Consider the following 17,419-nt stretch of genomic DNA (forward strand, 5'->3'; position numbering starts at 1 on the left):
CGCGTTTGTTGGTTCTCCAGCTGCGTTTTTCTAGAATGGGCTGAAGCCAAGTTTATAAAACACGGCTATAGGTCTGTCCTAAAGCCGCGTTTATTAAAAACGCGGCCATAGTTAGCCTGAAGCTGCGTTTAAAAAAACGGGGCTACAACCCCTACTATAAATTGGAAAGAAAAAAAAACCCCTAAGGCACTGATCTAAGCCTTTCAAACCTTTCTCTGTCTAAATTCAACCCTAGCCTCTTCAATCGCACGTCAGCCTCTACCTCTCAAGCTCAATCTCAACCCTCACCCTCCAAGCCTCCATCTCTCAACCCTCATCCTCCATCTCCGATCTCAACCCTTTGGCTTTGATAAGAGAGATTATATATGATTTTTATATATCCAGGTAAAGGGGTATATATGGAAATTTCGGGGTGAGTGGTAGGAGAGCACATACAGGTTCATTTCTGAGGAGCGGTGCGCTTCACGATCTGGAAGTGGTGGTGGTAAGGGTTGCTGACAGTGTTGGACGTGCCGCCGCGTGGGGAGACGGAGATGGATTTGTTGGGAGAGATCGAGCGGTCATGGTTGATGGAGAATCGCACCGAAGGAGACAACGGAGGGGAGACGCCGTACATGTTGACGCGTGGCGGCGAGGCAGAGTGGTGGTGGTTGTTGAAGAAGGTTGTCGATTTGGACGAGATGTTGAGATCGGTAGGGCTTTGCCACCGGAGAGAGATCTGACCCGATTCATCAAATGGCCTAAGATTGTTCAGCTTCAGAGGAAGAAGAGGATCCTCAAGCAGAGGCTCAAGGTCCCCCCAACTCTCAACCAATTCACCAAAACCCTCGACAATAACCTTGGTATGTATACTATTTGATTCTTACATTTTTTGTTTTTTTTTTTTTACTACTCCAATTATTTGAGATTTAAGGAATCATATTGTTGTAACGTGATGGAGGTTTTATGTTTGGTTTGGCCACTTTGAATTTATTCATGTGATTTATGAGTTATTATATCATTGATTGGAGTTCTTCAATGTCTCTATTTAAAATGGGCTTATTTTTAAGTGCTTCATAAGTACTATAGATAAGTTTAAATAATTTGGGTCATATATATATATATATCCGTTCATATATTGTATGAGGCTTTTGGGGTTTGCTTTAATGGTTCATTGAGTCTGAGTTCTGAGGTCTTGCAAAAGGTGTATATTTTATCATGGAGAGAAGCTCATTTCTTTTGTTTTTTGTTTTTGCTTTTGCTTTCTAATTGCATATGGTCATCCATGAAGAGTTACAGTAGTCAACAGAAGTGGCTTCCAATCATTTAATGACTATTTACCTATCCTTTGTTGTGGCTGACTAGTTTAGAGCAGCACTCCATGTACTTGTGGTTTTTATGGAGGGGCCTCCACATGCTCTAACCATGCAAGTAATCAAGGAGGTGATTAACTCTACCGTAGTTGAATATGTAGAAAAGGTAGGTATGATATTTTATTTTATTTATATATTTATTTATATATTTATTTAAATCACATGATTTTTTACTTATTTTTCTTTTGTCTCCTTCATCTAGACAATGCTCTCTATTTACTTCAATACGTTAGCTTCATTAATGTGCTTGATAATAGTAGGTGAATGCTTTCAAATGCCTGCATTTGATGGTAGGAAATTGAAATCATGGTTTCAAATGCTCTCTTATTTTTCCCAACAAATAAATGATTTGTTGTCCAAATCAGATTTTGGCAGTGCTGGTGGTGGTAGGAGTGGATAGATAGCTTATTGGGTGGTTGGAATTCAATGGGTAGTTTGTGATGCATGGCAGAACAGTGTTGATAGTCTTGTTGCGTTGAGAACCAAAATATGGGATAGTCTTGTTGGATTTTGTGATTTTGTATGATTTTCTTTGGTTGTTTGTAATGGTGGTGGCTTGCTCTTTTAATGGGTGGCTTTGTTTTGGGTTTAAAAGGAATGTACGCCAGGTGCTTGAGAAAACTTCTCAATGAATTTCAAATAGGGGTTGCTATCAACCTCTTGGAGCCAACCAACCAACTGAAGGGAGCTGATTGTTGTGCTACCTGATTTTTGTTTTTAAGTTTTTCATTAATATTAGAAGTCTCTGGGTGAAATGTAATTGAAGCAATCAAGTAAATATGCCATGTATCATTTATTTATTTTTTTGGTGAGATTTATTTTTACTTTATTTTATATACATATATATATATATATATATATATATATATATATATATATATATATATTTTTTTTTTTTTCTTTGGCTGAGTCTATGTTGGCATTAAACTTCAATGGCAGTCAGGTAATAAGAATTGACGCTTTTTTTTTTTTAGGGGTAGGAGTTTACCCTTCTTTTTTTAGGGGATTATGCTACTTGGTTTCCCAATTTAAATCAAACACAAACTCTTTGATAACAAACCACTATTATCTTTACGCTTCTTCTTTTTTTTAGATGTAGGAATTTATACTTTTTTTTTTTTTTTATGATTTAAGGAGAGAATTAGAGAGGTTTACTAGAGAGAAATCGTATTGGAAGCGATATATTTACTTATTGTCCATTTTGCTGTTTGAGAATTTGGATTGAAATTCGCTTAATTGGATTTCATATTGTTAAACTTTGTTGCTGATTGTTTGCCTTTGGCCTTTTGTTTCATAGGATTAGTTATGCCATGCCATATACGAAGAGCTTGACGGCCCAAAGACATGGAGCACACAAGAGAGGTGTATGGGTAAGTTTGTGATTCTTCAGAACTTCTTTTTATGTTTGTTAAATTTGATGTACTACATTAAGAGTTAAGAGTCTAGCTTAACCCCCCATTGTCATCTAACAGTTAGGAGGCTCACTTTGTTACTCATTTCATTATTCTAAATGAATTCAGTTGAATATTTAATCTGTAAGTCTTACTTATAGTAACCATACGGTGTTTCATTATTTTGCATGTCGGTATTGTCCTGAGGACATTTTTTTTTTTCTCTAATTCTTGTTATATATTTATTTTGACTTTGCCATTGTCTTGTTATTTTGAACGTTTGCAAAATCTTGTGGGCATTGTAGAAGGAATGTTCTAGATTCAAAGAATTTTAGTTATACTGTTAGCACCAGATGACAAAAGCCAATCCTTATAACAAATTAATTATCAAAAAGAAAACAAAACTCTCATAGTTCTTTTGAATGTTTTCTAGTTCACACCAAAGAATCTGCTAATGCTTTGGTGAAAACAATAAAGATGCCATTTGGAGAGGCACCATTGGCTCTTCTGGTTGCAATGGCAAGTGACTAGATATGGCTCTACATTAGAATTTTCTATTAACTGCATTGGTGACTCAATTCGGTCCATTGGGTTCATTTTGTCTATTCGGACCAATTCAGCCACTTCGGTCCAATTTAGAATATTTGGTCCATTTTGGCCTATTCAGTACTCAAATTTCTATTATGCAAAGTGGTTTTGTCTTGATAGAGATAGAGTTGAGTAAATGTTGGTTATTTTCTGTTTCTTTAGTAAATACTTAAGCTTGCATCTGGATTAGCTTTTTAGTTCCATTGCTTATGCGCAACTTTTTGAAATCTTGTTTTTTTTCTTGATACAACTGTACTTTTACCCACTTTCAGCAAACCAATAAAAAACTTGTTGTTTATCCTTCAAAGAATTAATCTGCTTGGTAGTTTGTTATGTCCAATGACACTGGTTTCTATTTTGTAGGGTGTTTACTTTTAAGTTGGTCTTGTAATACAAAAATAAATTTAGTTTTGCTGTTGAGGTAAAACTTAAAATATTATCAAGGTGTATAATTTATAGATGACATCAATTTGTTTTACTTGTCTCTTTTAGGTTTGGACTCTAGTTTTTGGAAGTATTTAAATTAAGTGCACTTGAAACAAGGGAAGAATGGGATAACTTTATGACCTTTTGAAAAAGAAGAAACAAGCACCTGAAACTACAGGTGCTATAAAGAAAGGTGTCAAATATAAAAGTCGTGCTTTATATTTCTCAAATTTTAGTTTTTTCATTTTGGAGCTACTTAGTTTTTAGTTTGTAACTTGGTATAATTCAAAATGATTTTTGCATTCTTTGTTTGAATGTTGTATTATAATTGGTAGGATAACTTGTAAATTCTTTAGTAGTTTTCATGGATCTTGTAAATCTTAGATTGTAATTCTTTTGGAAACCATTTCAGAGTTCTTCTAATGAAATTCATTATTACTTATAAAAAAAATATAAAAAGAAAAAACTCTTCTCCACGAATCAGATATGCCTTATATCATTGGGTTTTATTCTTGGGGAACATATAGCTACATAGAGAGCATATTTTTCTTTTTGATTGGCTGAAAAATCATTCTTGGTGTAGGAGAGCAGGTTTATCCATACGCATTCTTGGACTCTCATTTATTTTATAGCTTGGGTACACCAAAAAGCAAGAGGGAAGACATTTTTGTGGAGTCATCACTTCGGAGGTAAGGATAACAGTTGATACTGTTATACTGTCAAATCTGTGATTATTGGCTTTCAGCGCTGATTGGAATTACCTTTATATTTGTTGGAATTACATTAAATATCACTTGTCTTATTGTTGAGATAGATGCCAAAGTGATTGTGGATGTCTTCCAAAATTTTGCCTATAAAAATAATAATAGATACAAAAGAACTCAAGTTGCCTCTCATATAGAGTTGATGAGTTATGCTAGGTTTGGTTCATTGGGAGGCTTTTTGTCTTCACAAAAATAGCATTATTGTTGTGATGTAGGCAAATAAATTTTTGGAATTTCAGTGTATAGATGCTTTGTGGAAACTAGAAAGTCTCTATGTTTTGAAATATTGTTGTTATTATGATTGTTATATCCTGTTGTTTGAACTCTGGGCATCAATTTTGTGTTTCATTGCTGAGAAAGTGTAGGAAAGTCAAAGGAAAAAAATGTTCCTAGTGTAATCGTGTTCCTTTTGATCTTCTTGAAGGCAAGAGAGAAGTTGAGGGTATAGAGCAGGCTGTTGTGAAGTATTCAAAGGTATAGCTGCGTTCAAAACGCGGCCATAGTTGTGGGCTAAAGTCGCGTTTTAAAAACGCGGCTATAATCCTAGCCTAAAACCGCATTTTTTAAACGCGGCTTTAACCCACAACTATGGCCGCGTTTAAAAAAATGTGGCCATAGACCTCTCAAGCCTATAGTTACGCATTTTAGGCCACTGTTAAAAACGTGGCCTAAAAAAATGCGGCTATAGACCAAATCGTCCTATAGTCACGTTTTTCTGAGCTATAGCCACGTTTTAAAAACGCGGCTATAGAACCTTTTTTTTTGTAGTGTAATTAGCTTAACTAATAAAGCTTTTGATTAAAAAAAATTTAGTAAAATCTTTTATTTGGATTTGAACTCTATCTATACAAAAAATCAACTAATATTTTAGTGTGATGATAAAAAAAAATTATCATGAAAAAGATATTATAAGTTGAAATTTTTTATTGTATTTACCAAAAAAAAAACTTATAATTTATTCCGTTGAATGCGGATATCATGTGTGCTCATGCATGTCAGCTAATTGCTCGTGGGCTCGTAGCAGGTTTTCTTCATCTTTATGAAAATCTTAATTGAATTATTAATTAAAATCTAGTAATCGTTTATATTAGCAATTTTATTTTATTATTTTTTTTGAGAAATTATTAGCAATTTTATTAGTTTTCCTACATCCCCATGAATCTGGATCCACCATTATTGGTTTGTTTATATGAATTGAAAAAGAAATGAAACCTGACTTTGGAAATGAATAAACAAACAAATGATACTTCGCTTTATGAAACCATAATGTCATTATTATACTAGCATGTTTATATTAATCAAAATGCATTAAATTAAGTTTTTGTTTATGTTTTTCATTTGAATGATTAGTGCTTAGTTTATATAAAGCAGACCCACAATTTGCATGTTTAAGTAATAAGCCAAAAAAAAAAAAAAGTTGCACTAATATAAAATGAGCAATAACGTGCATCATGCTTTAATTTTGAACACTGGCTGTTACTTAAAAAAAAAGGAACATTAATTGGTTATTACCTATGTGAAAGTTATGGATATATATTAGCATGTGTTACCGTTAAAATCTTACCAACAATGTCTATTATCATGTACAGATAAAAGAAAAGAAAAGTCTATTATCATGTACTGATAAAAAAAAGAAAAGTCTATAATCATGTAGGCGATGCTTAACGCTAAACGTTAAAATAAAGAGAGTCATTAATCTATCATTTAAAACAAGTTTATGTTTTTATCAATGAGTTTCATGAAGTTTATCTCAAAAAGAAAAAAAAGAAAAAAGAAAAAAGAATTTCATGAAGGCATGCTATAGGTTAGAAGAAATTTCTCCCTAAAATGCCAACTGCAAGTGGGTTTCCTCTTCAAGATGCTTGAACAACGATTGGAGGTATATATTTTGCTTTTCCGTACGTTGCATACATTTTGTATAAACTTTCATACATTGTGGTAACATAACCTCTTTCATGACATGTTATTCAATTAATAATTTTTTTCAACTGAGAATTAATTAACACGATTATTCTAGACACATGGAGAGGGTTTCAAGAGAAATAATGCTTTTTTCTGCTTTTAACAGTGGTAATTCATAAGAATTCGTTTATTTCTAATATGAAAGGGGTGGCCTATATTTTTATCAGGACCAAAAGGCTACAATAATTCAACACCACATGATACGAGAAGGGGAAAAAATGGAAGAAATAAAACTATCCCTTTGAAGTCATAAAATTTGACGAACTCTAGAAATGCAGCATTCTTCTAGTCCAAATTAAAAAAAAAAAAAAAGAAACAAAATTTTGCCACAAATGAGAGGGAAGGCTCAATCAATTTCGACAGTCCATCCCATCTTGTCCTCAATACGGCCTGTTTGAATCCCAGTTAACATATCATAAAGTTTCTTAGACACTGTTTCAGCTCCAGTCTTGTACTCAACCCTGCATGCATAGCCATGTAACCAAAACCAATAAGACCTAGTCCTCATATATACACATAAAGGAAAAGACATATATATTGCTATATATATTTATGAAAATGAACTGAATTGATAGTTACCTTTTATCTCCATAGGTTATACTAGCAACTGGACTTACAACCACAGCAGTTCCAGTACAGAAAACTTCATCAACATCAAACAAATCCTCCAATGGAATGACACGTTCCTCGACCTGAACAAAATTGGCACATTTTTAATCAGTACATGGTAATCATTTTTTGAAATATGTAAATTTAATACTTTGGTGAATACCTTATAATAAAATAGTTTTTGAATGCAATGAATGTTTTCATTGCAAACATGTGTAGTCACTTGGTACATCAATCATAGGAGAAGAATAATCACCTGATAACCAAAGCCAAGTGCAATCTCAATGATGCTTTTTCGAGTGATGCCAGGCAGAATTGTTCCACAAATTGCTGGGGTTGAAATAACATTGCCCTACAACATAATTTATGTAAATACAATAATTTCTGAGAAATAATGTGATTAAAATATGTGATTGAGCTTGACATGATTTAGCAAATTCAGTTTTATTGTATTCTCCATCTGTCTTGAGTTACATAAATAAACTATACTTCTAAATTGTTGGTGTCTCATCAACAATATAATAAATAATTATTTTAAAATTTTTTATCATGCGTATAAAAATTGATGCATAAATTTAATTATAAGATATAAAATTTGTAGTATTTTTAATATTGCTTCCGATAAAATATCACAACGAAAATTATCATACCTTGACAATGAAAATATTACAAGATGAAACCTCCTCAATATATTTTTTAGACACCGCGTCTAGGAATAGGACATCAGAAAATCCTCTGGCCTTTGCTTGAGCTATTGCTTTGTATACCTACATAATGGAAGAGGGAACACTTCTGCGCATAAGTGATCATCAGTATAGTCAGGAAATCATAATGAAGCCCTTTACTTGATAACGTGGCAAGTAGATAAACCATTTTGATGTCTAAGGTGATAAATTTTAGTTGTTTTATTTTATTTAAATTAATTTGTTTCATATATTAAATATCAATTAAATAATATTCAGCATACTCGTTACTTTTTATTTTATTTTATTTTTTTATGAAAAGTTTAGGGTTTTATTTGTGTTGAATTTCTATTATCTCAATATTTTGGGGCTTTCTTGGAAGGGAGAAAAGAATGTAAAACCCACTTATATATATATATATTAAAAATTAATTATCATTTTAAAATTTTATGACTTAAAAAAAAATTAGTGGGATCTTAAGCCTAGGCCTAGAGTTGGCACTGGATCCTCCTGTCCTGAAAGGCTGAACCCATGCAGAAAAAGAAAAAGGGTAAAGTTTTTTTAACGTAAAGTTTTTTATTGACTCATTCTTAATGTATATTTGTATAATTATAATTATATTAAATTTTCGATATAGATAAAAATACTAAAAACCTTACTCGGAGGCATTAATCGCACAAGAGGCTCTAGAATAGTAGAATTATTAAGGCAAAAACGTGAAAGAAGTTATGATTACCGGTGAGTAGTTGGTGATGGTCTTGATGTCCCCAGTTCCACCAGGAGTAGCACGATGGGTCTTATCTTCCACAAGCAAGTTTAAGGGACCCTATTATATTATATAAGGAGGGAAAAAAAAAAAAAAACCCAACATTACAGTATGTGAAGGCAACACCTTTCAAAATAGGTATTATAAAAGACATTGATACGTTAAACTAGTATAGCTGATTAACGTTATATTTAGCTCTTGAAAATTCTTCAATCCTTGATAGTTACCTTCTCTTTATGTTATATATATATATGATGCTATCTTGTACGTAAATAAGCATATTTGTTTTTGTTAAAATAAGTTTTAATTACAAGATGTCTTAGAGATAACATTTTGCACAGTTTCTATCGATATGGCTTGGCCTATTATTGTGATTAAAGTACACTAAATATGGTGTCGGTAGTAAATCCAAGTAAATGCTCCAATCGCATCAAGCTATGTCATCGGTTATAAATGAAATTGAGAAAATTAAATGTTATGATTTTCATATTACTTGTTAATTAATATAGCAATTTAATATAAAATTCAAAAGAATACATTTTTTTGTTATTATTTTTTTCTTTTTTCAATAGCATAACTTTATTGTCGATGATATTAGGTGTAATGGGATATGGTAATGCCTTTAAAATTGAGGTGAGTCTCATACGGTCTCATTTTCTTGTAAGAGACATTACACCTGTACCCGTTCCAAAAAGAATTTTTATCTTTGACTTTGTCTTCTTGCAACAAAGCGTTCTTAGAGAGACGTTTTAGGTATATATTGGTACAGTATAGTTTTCCTCTAATAACTAAGGTAAAATAAGCATAGCCAATAACCCACCTTGTGATAATTTCCAACAGGGCAAGCATGTATGAGAAATGAGATTTCCGGTGCTGTTACCAAACTCAGTACAGGTCCACTTCCAATGAGCAATGGCCTAACATAGAGCGAACCTTTCCGTGGGGGAGGTACCTATTTCATCAAATACTAACTTCTAAAGATTCAAAAATTGTGGTTTGAGACATTAGAGGAATAAAAGACAAGAAGGGAATTGATACCCAATGCTTGTTGGCTAGGACTGTTTGCTTTACAGCCTCAACAAAGTGCTCAATAGATGGCGATGGCATGCACAGTCTCTCTGCACCAGTCTGCATGCGTTGAGCATTTTGTTCCGGTCGAAAGAGCAATACACGACCATCATCTCTCCTGTATGCCTTTAGACCCTCTAGCAATCCCTAAAGACATGATATCAGATGATTCAGAGATTAAATATTACAAATTTAAAAGTGTATTTAGTATTTTAAATTACATAACACATATTTCAGTGTCAGATTTATATAAAAAATAAAATTTTAATCATGAAATAAATTCTCTCCATTTCAAATAAAATAAAGAGAATCTTGCTTTGTGTAAATAAGTATGTACGTATAAATGAGGTTTATTTTTATGTGACCAAAAGTGAATTCGTTTACAGGCCAAATGATACAATTGGGTATGATATTTCTTTGCACAATCAAAGACGATCTCACCTGTCCATAGTTTAAGATTCCGGCAAATGGGCTTATTGCAATGTTTGCATAGGGAATAATGTTTCCGACTCCGTTGGTAAAATACTCCTCTTTACCGCATTTCGTGACATACATGTAATCTGCTGGGGCTAGATCAAATCCAAGTTCATCCCAGTTGATATCGGCATATTTTTCAACTCCACTAGTGTTTCATGTATATTTTTTGCAATCAAACGAAAGGGAAGAATGTTACAAATATATTCACCTTGATCCTCGTATCTTATATATGATACATATGATAATTATTATTCAAGCATACACAAATATATTTAATGGATCACGAATCACATGAAGAAATGTAAGTAAAGAAAACACCAAGGTATATATGTTTATACTATATACTAAGTTTGATGCAAGAAGCATATTTATGTAACTTCCAGCATGAAAAAATGCTAATCAAATTTGGTCAAACTGCTCAATGTAATTTTAACTGAAAGCTATTTGTATTACCTGTTACTCTTGGTTTGAGTGGGTGAAGCCATAGACACAAACTTGGCCTCAGCTGCAACCAAGAAAACAGTCACTCATGTCATGAAATTTCGCATGAGACTAATCATATCAAGCGCGAAGCTTTTTCTTGTCTAGCTTTATATTCATCAATAATCTAAACAGGAACTTAATGGTGATTACTTTGGCTATTTCAGAAGATTTTCTAAGGCTAAGGATAGGATTTCAGTCTTAACCATGACTTGATAATTCATGTATTTATTTTGCATTTTTCAATACATTTCAAAATGTTAATTAGGCTAAAATAATTAATCTCATTGATGGAAAATGGAGGTAAAGGATGGTTTGATTGCAGTTTTCGGATAGCTAAATTTAAATCCAAAAATCTATCGATATTTTGGCCAATATATATATTTCAAATTTTTTTTACTTCTTAATTTTTTATATGTAAATATATATGTATGTACATAACCATCTATATTAACAAATAATATGCACACTATAGATTGAAACTCTCTTTATTAATATTTGAGTCAAATATATAGTACTTGAATTTATATAGCCGAATTTCACATTATTCTGAAATGAAAATGAAAATATAACTAGTATTTGCCACAAATATATGTTTCATGAATCTTACGATGTGTAAGAGAGAAAGGAAGCTAAAGGGAATTTAAATGGTATAGATTTATTTGTTATATTCTAGTTACATAACATATTTTTCTCTAGTAAATATATGAGTCTAAATCTTGTCTCATTTTGTCTGTTTCCTCCATACTTCACCAATAAACACATGCCACATTTCCATCTATTTAATTAAATCAGACTTTTCTTATTTTAATTATCTAAAATAAAATAGCACCTCACACTGGCCATCACCACCCACCATCAACCTTCGCCGGCACCGTGACTTGTCCTTCTGTCGCCGTCCTCTTACCGCCGGCCTCCAACGTCGTCAGCTTCGCCGGCCACGGCCAACCCACCTATTTAATTAAATCCAACCCCATCCCCACTGTTACTTTCAAACCCACCAACCAGAAACCCATGTTTCAAACCCGGCCAAGCCAATATCATCAAATCCTAATAACCAAACTCCAAAGAGAAACTAAATCATTGAATCAACCAAAGAAAAGTAAACAAATCAAACAAAACTAACACAAAATGGGTTCGGTAATAGTATAAAAATCAGGAAATAAAAGAGAATGAAAATGAAAATTAAAAGAGCAAAAACAGAAAGGTAATCCAGGAGGCTAGGAAGAGAAAAAAGAAAAAAGAAAAAAAAGAATGAGGAATGGGTTTGAAACATGGGTTTTAGCTATGGTGATGAAACATGGATTGGCTTGGGTATGAAACATGGGTTTCAGCTATGGCAGTTGGTGGGTTTGAGATTGACGGTGCGGACCGGAGATGATGTTTGGTAATGACCAGAGATGTTGGTGGCGCCGCTGACCGGTACCGATGACGGTTGAAGGTGATGATATTGGGTTGGGTTTGAACTTTGAAACATTGGTTTCACCAGGTTGATGGGTTTGAAAGGAACGGTGGAGATGGGGTTGGATTTAATTAAATAGGTGATTTGGCTGTGACAGGTGATGCTGATTACGTCGGAGGCCGGAGGCCGGAGGACGGTATCGGCTAAGGTTGATGGTGGGTGGTGATGGCTCTGGGGTGTTATTTTATTTTAGATAATTAAAATAAGAAAAGTCTAATTTAATTAAATAGGTGTACACGTTATATGTGTTTAATGGTAGAGTATGGCGTGGAGCAAACATAATAGAACAGAAGATTTTAACTCTAGGTGAATATATAATTCAAATGGTGGGAAGAAATATATTTCTTTTATTAATGTATAAATTAACTCAATTAATATAACAATTAAGGATTAACTCAATAAATAAATTATTATGGGAAGAAAAATTTACTATTATTTTAATGTAATTATGACTGGAAATATAAATTCGCAAACAAAATTAAGAAAAAAAATTTCACTGAAAAAACCAAGTTCACCAATACTAAATCATTTTTTGTTGTTGTTATGCAACCATTAGTCGAAGGAATCATGCAACCAAGATTCGAACCATAGTGTGTTCTTTTGAGGAAAAAACCAAATCCATTAAGTTAAGCATATCAATATCACAAGTACATAATAAAGTGGAGCAGTGAAGAGATTTCAAAGCCAAAAAGAATAAAAACTACAGGTTCACATAGTGAAGTTGGTCAATACTGAGATCAAATTCATATAACCTTTTTTGCTAGAGATCAAATTCACAGAATTGTTAGTTGTTACCATGGAACGTCAAAAACTAAACAAGATGCATATATAACTGATAAATCCTTACCAATGGAGCGAGTGAACGTGTAAGAGAGAATATATATATATATATATATATGGTAACGATAAAAATGGCTGTGTGGATCGATCAATGAACTGGAGTCTTCTTATATATCCTTTCTCCGATCAAAACCAAAACGCAACCCCTTTACCTACTTCTGTCTGGTACGTGCATCTTTAACAACAACGGAAAAAGCAAATAGCAAATGGTTGAAGAAGTCATTGTTGGCAACCCTTTTCTTTTTTTTAACTACTTTGGTATTTATAAATAAAACAAGCTCCGGTTAGTCTATCTATTTTTTTAAAAAATTTCTTAAAAATTAAAAAAATTATTAATTTTTTTTTAAAATTTTTTAACTTTTTTTTTAATAATAAATTATCGTGCAAGGATACACGTTCGCAAAATTCATACGGTCCTATAAACTTCGGCAGCTACTTAAATAAAATAAAAGAGTAAATGGCTGGCTTGTGGTGGAGATTGTTTTAAAAGGTGTGGTGCATATCAAATTTTGGGAAATGAAAAGTCTTGGGAAAATAAAAATAAAAATGAGTAAAGTTGATGTCTTGATGAGACCAGACATGACGTTGACAGGTGAATTAAGGGAATAAAAAGAAAAAGGTTTTAAATTTGTATTAACTTTGAGGATTCGTAGCAAATTTGTTAAATGTCAAATATTTGGCACACTAAATATAAAAATGGAGTATTATTAAATATGTTAAATGTGTCATATTTTTACAATATTGAAGAGTAAGAGCAATCACATCAGTTCGTGTAAAAATTTCGTCTATTTTACACAAAAAATCTCCTTTTAAAATTTTATACATTCATTTTTACAAATCACCTACATCAGTTCATCTGTCCTACCACCTCTATTAATTAAATAATAATTTCCTCACTTTTTTATTATTATTTCTCTCGAACTACCGCGCGCCTTCTCTTCATTTTTTGGTAATTTCTCTCTTTCTCTCTCTCATTCGCTTCATTTCTTCTCTTCATTTCTGATTCGTGTCTCTCTTTCTCCTTCTCTTCATTTCTCTTTTGCTCTCTCTCTCTCTACTCATCTCTCTACCCATTTTCCAGCTCTGATCTCCGATCTACAGCACCAATCTTCGATCCCAGCCGCGATCTCCGATCCACGCACCACTGAGCCCAGCTGCGATCTCCGATCCACGCACCACCGAGCCCAGCCGCGATCTCCGATCCACGCACCACCGATCCCAGCTCCGATCTCCGATCCCCAGCACCACCGATCCCAGCTTCGATCCGCAGCTCTGCCGACCAAAGCATCGTGGGTGTGTTTGTGTATGTGTGTGTGTGTGTGTGTGTGTGTTTTTTTTTTTTTTTTTTTTTTGGAGCAAGTGTATGTTTGAGTTTGTTACTGAGTATCTGTGTTAATTTCTCTGTGGATGATACTGAGTTTGTTGAGTTCGTTGAGAACGGAGAAGAGAGAGGAAAAATGGAGCGAACTATTCCTGGAATAAAATAATTCATACACGAGCTACAGTAACCATGTATATTTATACGGTACTGTAGCTCGTGTATGGATTTCCACATTTTTGGCTATTTATACATCCACTGATGTGGGTGTTTTTTTGCATAAAATGTGTAAAAATTGTACTTTCTTTTATTTTACAAATTTTTAACTGAGCTGGTGTGGATGCTCTAAGAGCATTCGTAGCAGATGTGCCAAATGTGCCAAATGTCAAATATTTGGCACATTTGGCACACTAAACACAAAAACAGAGCATTATTAGATGTGTCAAATGTGCCATATTTTTGCAATATTGAACAATAACGTTGTATTTTTGCCACAGTACGGATGGATGTTGCAAAATGGTTTATTATTATTTTTATTCGACTTTTCTCTCTCCTCTCCCTTCTTTAATTGAATTTTTTTCTCTCTCCTCACAATCCGTCTCTCACTCTCTCTCTCTCCCAATCGGCCTCTCTCTCCCTCTTCAAATTAGATTCCCAGCTCCTCCCTCAACCTCAAACGTTTTTCTCTCTTTTTGCACCTCATATCAAACCCAAAAATCTTCCTTGTCGATCTCGGTCTCGATCCCTACCGATCTCGATCTCGATCTCGCCTCTATAAGCTCCTCCCTGTCGATCTCGATCTCGCCGCCTCACTTTCCAGTCCTCGCCGCCGGTCTTGCCAGTCCTCACCACCGATCCCGCCGCCGATCTGCTCCAGCGCTTGCCACCGACATCCACAGTCCTCACCGCCAACCTTCAGATCGTTGTTTGAGTTTGGGTCTATTTGAGTTTATGCCGATCGTTGTTTGAGTTTGGGTCTGTTTGAGTTTTTTTTTTTTTTTTCTCCCATCTTTTTTTGAGGTTTTTGGATTTGAAATTTGCTGGTGTTGTTGGTGTTGTTGCTGTTGATGTTGTTGGTGTTGGTTTGTTGGTGTTGTTGGTGTTGTTGATCGGCATTGATGTTGTTGCTGTTGCTATTGTCGATGATAATAGGGATGAGAAAATATATTATTTTAATGTGTAGTAAATATTATTTTAATGTATAGAATTGAAGAATAAAACATCTGATAAATGAGATTTTGTAAAATGATGTGGTAAAATAATAAAGTAGGGTTTTGGTGTTGCAAAATGACATTTTTTTTGCAACATTTACTGTGGATGCTCTTAGAAGTTACTGTATATATAAATCCACCATAAATCTTAGGTTGAAAAATGTTTTTTTTTGCCAAATAAATTTTTATATTTTAGTTAAATTTTCAATTTTTACTAATTTAATATATTTATTTATAATTTAAATAATTATTAAATAAATTATGACATCATCATGGTGGAATCTCGGTTCGACCTCGGTCTGACCTTAAAAATCTTAAACCTCTCTTTGGTACGGTTCTTTAAACAGTCGAAATTTCAAAATTATGCCTAAGAGTATCCACAACAGATGTGCCAAATGCCAAATATTTGGCACATTTGGCACACTAAACACCAAAAAATCCCTTTTATCAGATGTGCTAAATGTGTCAAATTTTTGCAACATGCTACAGTACCCTCACAATTTTCCACGGTACGGACAAGTAATGGAAAAATATATATTATTATTTTATTCCTGTTTTCTCTCTCCTCATCACAGATATCTCTCTTCATCTTCTCATCTCTGTCTTCTCTCTCATCTCTATCTTCTTTATTCATCTTCCACAGCACGCCGATCACCAAAGGCCACCACTCAATACCGCCGATCTCACCAAAGACCACCACTAGATGCCGCCGCCGACCATCTATCTTCTCTATTCCACTTCGGGTTTTTTTTTTTTTGTTCACATTTTTTGGCTGTGGTTTGATGGGTGGGTTGGGAAATGGGTGGGTTCAAATGGGTAGATTGGTGGTGGGTGGGTTCGGGTTGTGGGTTATGGCGGTGGGTGGGTTGAGATGGTGATGGGCGAATCAGTGGTGGTGGGTGGGTTGGCTGGTGATGGGCGAATCGGCGGTGGTGATGGTGAATTGGCTGGTGATGGGCAAATCGATGATAGGCGAATCGGTGGATTCGGCGGCAGTTGTGGGTTGATTTTGGTGGTTGTGTTTTTTTTTTTTGTGGAGATTGTGGCTGCAATAATTTTTCTGGTTGTTGTTGTAGTTGCTGTTGTTGGTGTTGTTGATGATGATGATGGGGGAGGAATTTAATACATTATTTTAATGTGATGTAAATATTATTTTAATGTATAGAATTGAAGAATAAAACATCTGATAAATGAGATGTTGTAGAATGATGTGGTAAAATAATAAAGCAGGTTTTTGGTGTGGCAAAATGACATTTTTTTTGCAAAATAAAATTCCTACTTGTAGGAACCAAATCTAAAATAAAAAACTACCAGGTGGCCTGTGTGACATATAGAATAATTAAAATAAAAATTACATACATTTATTAGTTTTGGGAAGTTTTATGTCTACAATAAATCATATGTGGTAAGTTATTATTAGCTTTTATTTGAATCCACAATTTAATTTTTTTTTCACACCTATAACAATTCACCACTGAAAATTTATTGTGAAAATATTGTGGACGTAATATTTCTCATTGGTTTACTGTATGAATTTGGAATTATTGTTTCAATAATTAGAACTGCTAACTCTGTAAGTCTTCAGCCTTTTGTAACCCAAAGGAAAAACATGATCATAAAATAATATACACAAAAAAAAAAAACTTAACATAAGTTTGTGCTATATGTATTCTAGTTGCATTTTCATACTCATATTCCATTGTGGTTTCAGAACCTCTTTCATGATATGTTATTGAATGATTTTTCATTTTAATTTTCCGTTCCTAAACTACCAATTAGTCTAATGTGAGTGATTAGCCAAATTTCATATTGCTAGCATTAACATATATATATAAACTAAAACATATAAAGAGCAATATGAAAACGCAAAAAAAAAAAAAAAAACCAAACCAAGCTAGACACTAAGAAGTGTTTAGGAAGAGGAAAACCCGAATAACGGGTGGAAAAACCTCTCCCCTACTCATTCCGTTGGAAAATTCTTACTAGTATGAATACTTGCGAATTGCGATGCATAAAAGACTG

At 33.6% G+C, this 17,419-nt stretch overlaps 1 protein-coding gene and 1 long non-coding RNA gene across 4 annotated transcripts; one reads left to right on the forward strand and one right to left on the reverse strand.

Annotated features, from left to right (window-relative positions):
* The first annotated feature begins 644 nt into the window (after positions 1 to 644).
* LOC142644766 (uncharacterized) lies at positions 645 to 4,479 on the forward strand. The gene is made up of 4 exons (XR_012845992.1): positions 645 to 842; positions 1,345 to 1,458; positions 2,650 to 2,722; positions 4,341 to 4,479. It is a non-coding gene; the product is annotated as an uncharacterized LOC142644766 (long non-coding RNA).
* Positions 4,480 to 6,583: 2,104 nt separating this feature from the next.
* LOC142642531 (branched-chain-amino-acid aminotransferase 6-like) lies at positions 6,584 to 13,016 on the reverse strand. Of its 3 annotated transcripts, none has more exons than XM_075816911.1 (10): positions 12,876 to 13,016; positions 10,540 to 10,591; positions 10,051 to 10,231; positions 9,580 to 9,756; positions 9,362 to 9,493; positions 8,512 to 8,601; positions 7,743 to 7,859; positions 7,349 to 7,444; positions 7,063 to 7,175; positions 6,584 to 6,944 (listed from the first exon to the last, which is right to left on the reverse strand). In XM_075816911.1, the coding sequence occupies exons 2-10, from the start codon at positions 10,569 to 10,571 to the stop codon at positions 6,830 to 6,832; spliced, it is 1,053 nt and encodes a 350-aa protein (XP_075673026.1). In that variant the 5' UTR covers positions 10,572 to 10,591; positions 12,876 to 13,016; the 3' UTR covers positions 6,584 to 6,829. The 3 variants fall into 3 exon arrangements, with proteins under 3 accessions (XP_075673026.1, XP_075673027.1, XP_075673025.1); XM_075816912.1 differs by lacking the exon at positions 12,876 to 13,016 and adding an exon at positions 11,423 to 12,296; XM_075816910.1 differs by lacking the exon at positions 12,876 to 13,016 and adding an exon at positions 11,399 to 12,296.
* Positions 13,017 to 17,419: the final 4,403 nt, after the last annotated feature.

This window comes from Castanea sativa, chromosome 7 (assembly GCF_040712315.1).
Source record: "Castanea sativa cultivar Marrone di Chiusa Pesio chromosome 7, ASM4071231v1".
Taxonomy (NCBI): domain Eukaryota; kingdom Viridiplantae; phylum Streptophyta; class Magnoliopsida; order Fagales; family Fagaceae; genus Castanea; species Castanea sativa.